This window comes from Apium graveolens, chromosome 8 (assembly GCF_009905375.1).
Source record: "Apium graveolens cultivar Ventura chromosome 8, ASM990537v1, whole genome shotgun sequence".
Lineage (NCBI taxonomy): Eukaryota > Viridiplantae > Streptophyta > Magnoliopsida > Apiales > Apiaceae > Apium > Apium graveolens.
The window spans coordinates 48,323,161-48,329,825 of NC_133654.1; the positions used below are offsets into that span (position 1 = coordinate 48,323,161).

General features: G+C 37.5%; 1 protein-coding gene across 2 annotated transcripts; it reads left to right on the forward strand.

Moving 5' to 3' along the window:
- The first annotated feature begins 4,190 nt into the window (after window positions 1–4,190).
- On the forward strand, window positions 4,191–6,354 carry LOC141678748 (uncharacterized). 2 transcript variants are annotated; one of them, XM_074485119.1, is made up of 3 exons: window positions 4,191–5,038; window positions 5,193–5,575; window positions 5,657–6,354. In XM_074485119.1, exons 1-3 carry the CDS (start codon window positions 4,303–4,305, stop codon window positions 6,203–6,205), a joined length of 1,668 nt encoding a protein of 555 aa, XP_074341220.1. In that variant the 5' UTR covers window positions 4,191–4,302; the 3' UTR covers window positions 6,206–6,354. The 2 variants fall into 2 exon arrangements, with proteins under 2 accessions (XP_074341220.1, XP_074341221.1); XM_074485120.1 differs by having other exon boundaries at window positions 4,191–4,357.
- Window positions 6,355–6,665: the final 311 nt, after the last annotated feature.

Sequence of the window (6,665 nt, forward strand, 5' to 3'; positions counted from 1 at the left end):
CTGTTCATCAGATCCATAAATGCTGCAGGAGCATTAGTGTAACGATCGAGAAATTACGCTTGTATTATATTATAATAAAGATAAATTATGTGTATTATTATGTGATTAAATGTGTGGAGTCGTAAAACCCTAATTGCTATGTGCTACATGTTGTCTGTTTTGATCTGAACGTGTTTTCTATATTTATTGAGTGTTTTATCGTAAGTAATATGTTTTATATTAAACCCCGTACGGCTCAAAGATGTTTTAAAAGCCCTTATTTCAAACAAAATCATTGGCCCAATTTTGCCAAAAATGACCTATACCATATCGTTATTCTGAACCCCTAGACGTTTTACAAATTTACCTTTTTTCAAGAAAAACGACTTTTCCGGACCCCTTCGGGTACCAAAACCCCCACAAAATCACATATTAATTTTTTTATATTCATGAAATTATCATACATCATTTTTCTTTTCATTTTTGTAATATTCATAATTTTTGAGAATTTTTAGCATTTATTTTGTATTTATTGGATATTTAAAAATTCATTATTAATACCCAAAAATTATAAAAATTGGGGCCAAATATTTTTATTAGGAGTGTAATTAGCCCCTTAATTTTATTTAGGGGTATTATTTTCATAAATATAAATAGCTGATTTATTGATAATTAATTAGATTATTAATCATAAAAAAATCAGAAAATCAAGAAATTAGTTTGTTGGTGAAGAACACTCAAGAAATTAAACCTCATATTTGAAGGTGATTCTGTGAACCAAATCCTTCATGTAAGTAGTCAAATTAAAGCTTGTGACTTCTATTTTCTGTTTATAACATCAGTTTTTCATTTTGAAGTTTTGATTTTCAATCCGAAAATTAGGGTTTATACCCAAATTTGGGTATTTTGATTCCTGTGATTTATGCTTGAATTTGATACTTCATATAGTTTCCTGAGGATTGTTATAGTCGACTACAATTGGAATTAGCGTCGAATGATACCTATATAGTGTAGTTCGAATAACAAGGTTTTTACGAATTTTCAGTTAATTATTGTGTTATGTGGATTGATTGTTGGTTTGTTAGACGATAGGGGTTAGATTTCTCAGGTTACGAGTTTCGTTTTGGTGTATTGATATTGAAGTTTGGTGTACGATTGTGGTAAATCATGGTTTGGCCAGTAAAACGCCGATGGTGGGCCATCGATTGGCTGGAGAAGACGGAGCAGAACCTGGGCTTGCTTTCCGTTGCAGCGACGAGGAAGAGGAGTTCGTGGCGATGGAGAACGGTGAAAGAGGGAGTCGAAACGGAGGGGTTTTGAGGCTTAATTGAATCGCCGGACTTTGGTCGGAAAAAGCCCCGCCGGTGCCGGATTCTGGGCAGGTCGGCGGCTGTTCTTCGTGACCCGGGTTCGACCCGGTTGCAACCCGGAAATCGACCCGGGTTTGATCTTCAAAACACTGATTAAAAACCCTGAATTATGTTTCTGATTTATTTAATTAATTAGTTATATTTTAGAAAATCAGAATCAGTTTTTAATAATTCTAAAAATTAATTAAAAATCAGTTTTAAATTCTGAAAAATATAATTTATAATTTCAGAATTATTTTATTAATTTAGAAATTCGAATTTAATTATTTAGTTATTTATCTAATTATTTATTTATTTATCTATTGCTTAATAATTAGGTAATTAATTAATAAATAAGGATTAAAAATAATTGAATAATATGAATAATAATTCGTTAATTAGTTGATTATTGCGAGTGTTATGGATTAAAACTACTATATATAATTGCTGTATTTAATACTAAGGAACGTGAGCTTCGAGGCTCGATTTGACTGCTCTTGTGTTTCGTGACTCAATCTGCCTTAACAAGATGCCTACGTACCTTGCTGATTGCCAAGGATCAAGTCAAAAAACGTAGTTCTAATTTGTGGGGTGAGGCCCCTTATATAGATGCGGGAGTCCTTGAATTGGACTTGGTATAGGAGGCTTGGTGGATAAGCCTCTGAATTAGGATAGACTTAGGAGTCCTAGGAAGTAGGAAGTTGATTCCTTATCCTTTCAGGTCCCCTTGAGGCTAATCTCTAAGGATTTATATCCTCATCGGGACTCTTTTCAACATCTGATTTCTCCCTTATTAATTAATTACGAAATTAATTAATAATCAGGGCTTTTTGGGCCTCTTTTATTCCACCAGGCCTAATCTGGTCCGTCAGACTTAACCTTTCTGGTCTGAATATTATACATCTTATTATTATTGGGCCTAGCAGCCCATTAATTATAAAATCAGGACTTATTTATCCCTATCATTTGCCCCCCAACTTTTGGGAAACATTGATTAGGTTTCGCAGAAGTTAAATCTATTCGTTCCCTTACAGGGTTTCGTTTTTGCGTAAAGTGTGGAGCGACCTACACATTTACAACGAATCTTCCTTTTATTCAGAAATTATCTTAATTTCCAGGAATTTTTCCCTAATTTTCTGGGATTTTCCCTAATTTTCTGGATTTTTTCCCTTAATTTCTGGGATTTATCCTTAATTTCCGGATTTTTCCTTTAATTTCTGGGATTTATCCTTAATTTTCTGGATTTTTCCTTAATTTTCTGAAAATATTACCATTTTTCAGAAATTATTTAAGGAATTTCCTTAATTTCTGGATTTTTCCCTAATTTCTGGGATTTATCCTTAATTTTCTGGATTTTTCCTTAATTTTCTGAAAATATTACCATTTTTCAGAAATTATTTAAGGAATTTCCTTAATTTTCTGGATTTTTCCTTAATTTTCTGAAAATATTACCATTTTTCAGAAATTATTTAAGGGATTTCCTTAATTTTCTGGATTTTTCCTTAATTTTCTGAAAATATTACCATTTTTCAGAAATTATTTAAGGAATTTCCTTAATTTCTGGATTTTTCCCTAATTTCTGGGATTTATCCTTAATTTTCTGGATTTTTCCTTAATTTTCTGAAAATATTACCATTTTTCAGAAATTATTTAAGGAATTTCCTTAATTTTCTGGATTTTTCCTTAATTTTCTGAAAATATTACCATTTTTCAGAAATTATTTAAGGGATTTCCTTAATTTTCCAGGATTTTTTCTTCTTTTTTTTTTTCTCTCCCTTTTTTCTTTTTTTTTTTTTTTTTTTTTTTTTTTTTTTTTACAATTTTCGACCAGGAATCCATTCGACCAGGATCCTGGTCGAATTAACCTTCAGTATGCCTTGGTCGATTGAATTTCGAGCAGGTTGGGTTCGAGCAAGATTCCTGGTCGAATTTCGGCCAGGATTTTTTCCTATATATATATATATATATATTTTTTTTTTTTTTTTTTTTTTTTTTTTTTTTTTATTTCGAATAGGATTTTTCGACCAGGAATTTTCGGTTAAGATTTTCGGTCAAGATCCCCATTTTTTGACCGAATTAACCACCATCTCTTGCCTTGGTCGAAGCTATTTCGGGCAGGTACTATTCGACCAGGATTTTACCTTGATTCCTGGTCGACAGTGTCAGGAAATATTCTGGTCGAACCAGTAAAAATTTTTTTTTTTTTTTTTTTTTCGAATAGGATTTCTTCCCTTTCGGTCAAGATTCTTACTTTCTGACCGAATTAACCTTCCTTCTAAGCCCTGGTCGAAGGATTTTCGAGCAGGAACATTTTGACCAGGATTTTTCTGTGTTTTCTCTTCGAAAGGTTCAAGAATACATATATATTTTTTGTATATCCTTGGATTCTCAATTCTGGGCTAAGACTTGGGCTCATTTTAACTGGGCCTATTCTCTAATTTGGCCTACCCTTTTTCCTGGGCTACAATAGAAAAAACCTTGGCCCATTTTCCTTGGTCCAACTAGTTTTTTGCAATTGGCCCATTGCTTTAACTGGGCTCCCTTCCCACTCTTTTTTCTTAAACATCATTTGGGCCTCAACATGGCTTGATTTTTCTAAAATTAGGCCCTTTTCTGAGATGGGCTTTCATTTTCTAAGCCCAAATTCCAAATCCTTCTAGGGTTTTTCTGGATTCTTCCAGATTCTTCAAAAACTTTAATTTTCCTCTGATTTTTGCTAGAACTTCCTGGATTATTCCAGAACCTTCTAAGTTTTGGGCCCAAATGGGCTTTTTTAAGGCCCATTTTCCTTCTTCCTTGGCTATATAAAGGTGGGGTGAGAGTTTTATTTCTTCACACCTCTCATTTCACCTCTCATTTCATTTTACAACTTCTCCTCATCCCTCCTCCAACTTTCTAGCCTTTCCTTTCTCAAATCCCTCCTTTAGTTTTCCAACCTCTCCTTCAGGCTTTTTCTAGCTTTCTAATCTTTCTAATGGCTGACAAGAATTCTGAGAGGGCGGCCAAAATTGCCTCGGCTTCAAAACGAGGTAAGGATATCGAGATCCGCTCTTCATATATGTCTTTAATTGATATGATTAATACTAGGGGGGATGAATATCCCTCCACTGCACATCTCGACTCTTTTAATCACTGTAATACTTGGCATAACATAGATTTCAATAAACTAAATGCTCGTTATAACGTCCCTCCCCCCTTTAGACTAGTTCCAGTCTCTGGTGGTGACCGTACTTGCCACTGGAGGCCCGATACTCTTTTCATCTACACCGACGCCCTTAACGCTGGGCTTAGGTTCCCTTTCCATCCTTTTATCCCTCATCTTTTGGCTGACTTACAAATCAACCCGTGTCAGCTTCCTCCAAACGCCTGGAGGAATATTCTATGTTTTATGGTTTGTTGTCTTAGGGAGGGCTTTCCTCTTTCGGTAGCCGTTTTTAGGAAAGTCTTCCAATGTTACAATAGTTCTTCTAATATTTGTGGCTGGGTTTATGTCAAACAAAGGCCCAAAAGCAAACATATCTTTAATAGCGCCTCTATTCCTGATAATAATCCAAATTGGAGGAATAGTTTCGTTGGGTTACGTTGGGAGAATGGCGACTGGGGCACGCTCTTTCGATCTTCCTTTGGGAAGGTCAGTGATGGTAGCCTCAAATCCATTCACTTAACTCCTGAAGAAACTATTATTTATAATGGCCTTACTCAGGATGATGGTACGACTACCAGCTGGACTCTCTTAGAGGAGTTTTCCCTAATTCATGTGGGACTATCCTCTGTTTCTCAACAGGGTATTTTTCTTCCCTTCTCAATTTTACTTCATTTCATGCGTTATTAACTTCACTTATTTTGTCCTTTGTTTTGTTTCAGCTGCTAAGGAGATTAACGAGGACAACGTTCCTTTGGTTGAGGAGACAGCTAGGATGAAGAAAGCTCGGCTCGCAGGCCTAGACACCCGGGGAAAGGCGACAGAGCCTATCTTCTTGAGAAAGCACAAGGAGCCTATGGGGGAGGCTTCAACTGAAGGAGCTGAGGGCCATAATGCTCCTATCACTGCTGCTGCCCCTGCTGCTGCTGCTACAGGCGCCTTTCAGCCTCTCTGGGGATTCCGCCGAGGGGATACCGTGGTTGGTTCCACGAAGCATGCTTGGGATTGGTCCTACCATAGCGTGACCCCAAAGGACTTTACTGATGTGGTGGCCACCCCTGACCTTGAGAGGATTAAGCTCATGGGAGCCCAATCTCTGGCTTCGGTATGCCTTCTCTTTTTTAAACTTATTTCTCGTTCTTGTAGCACTTTCTTGCCTTATACTTTGTTAATTGTTTTGTTTCAGTCTAACGCCTACTTTCAAGGCGCTGTGAGGCAAGCCGAATCATGGAAGCGGGCTTCTGATAAGGCCGATAATGCCCTCAGGAGGCAGCAGAAGAAGTATGCTACCCTGGAGAAGAAGCTCAAGCGCAAGGAGGAAGAACTCGGAGAGTCTAACGCCGAGCTGGTGGTACTTCGGGCGGAGAAGGATAAAGCTATAGACAATTATCTGGACTCGGAGGAGTTTGCCCAATCCATGAGGATTAGGGATGATTCAGTCTTTCCCGAGTTTTTTAGGACTGGTTGGGACACGGCCCTTGGGACCGTGAACGAGGCTTGTCCTGATATTAACCCGGCGGACTACATCTGCCCTGACGATGAGGCTTTGCTACAGAGGTTTCGTACCCGAGTAGTTGTCTCGGATCATGTTCCTCAGGATCCACTTCTTCCTCCTCCCGAGTCTTTTTCCAGACCTGCTGAGGATGACAGCTCTTCCTCCTCCGAGACAACGGAGACATCTAGCGAGAGCGGAGAAGACGATGATATGGACGCCGAGGGCACCTCAGCTCCTTAGAGCTTTTTCAGCCCTGCGTGGCTTTTTTATTTTCGAGACTTTATTTATCAAACTTTTGTAACATCTATCAGATCTATCTCATTTATCACCTTTTATGCTTTGCATCCATGCATTTGATTTTTATTTGTTAGGCCACAATCATACTTTGAAGAACTTATGAATTTCATAAAATTGTCTGGGATTCGTCCCTTACACAAGTCTTAATAAATTTCGTAATAAAACTAAAACATATAAATCCTAAGCAAGCAAAGCTTCAAGGTGCTTTTCAACCTACTCGCCATCCTGACGAGTGAGAATCGTACTTCGACCATCTTACACGTAGTAAACCTTCAGGTTTTGTGCGTGCCAGGTTCTCGGGACTTCAAAACCATCCATAGTCTCCAGCTTGTAGGTTCCTCTACCCTGAACGCTCTTGACTCTATACGGCCCTTCCCAATTTGGGGCAAGCTTTCCTTTCTGT

Bases quoted from the DNA above. Each gene is read 5' to 3' on its own strand.
- LOC141678748 (XM_074485119.1), top strand. From the start codon at position 4,303: ATGGCTGACAAGAATTCTGAGAGGGCGGCCAAAATTGCCTCGGCTTCA. The intron at 5,039-5,192 runs GTACGACTACCA...GTTTTGTTTCAG, and splicing joins TGGCCTTACTCAGGATGATG to CTGCTAAGGAGATTAACGAG. The intron at 5,576-5,656 runs GTATGCCTTCTC...GTTTTGTTTCAG, and splicing joins GAGCCCAATCTCTGGCTTCG to TCTAACGCCTACTTTCAAGG.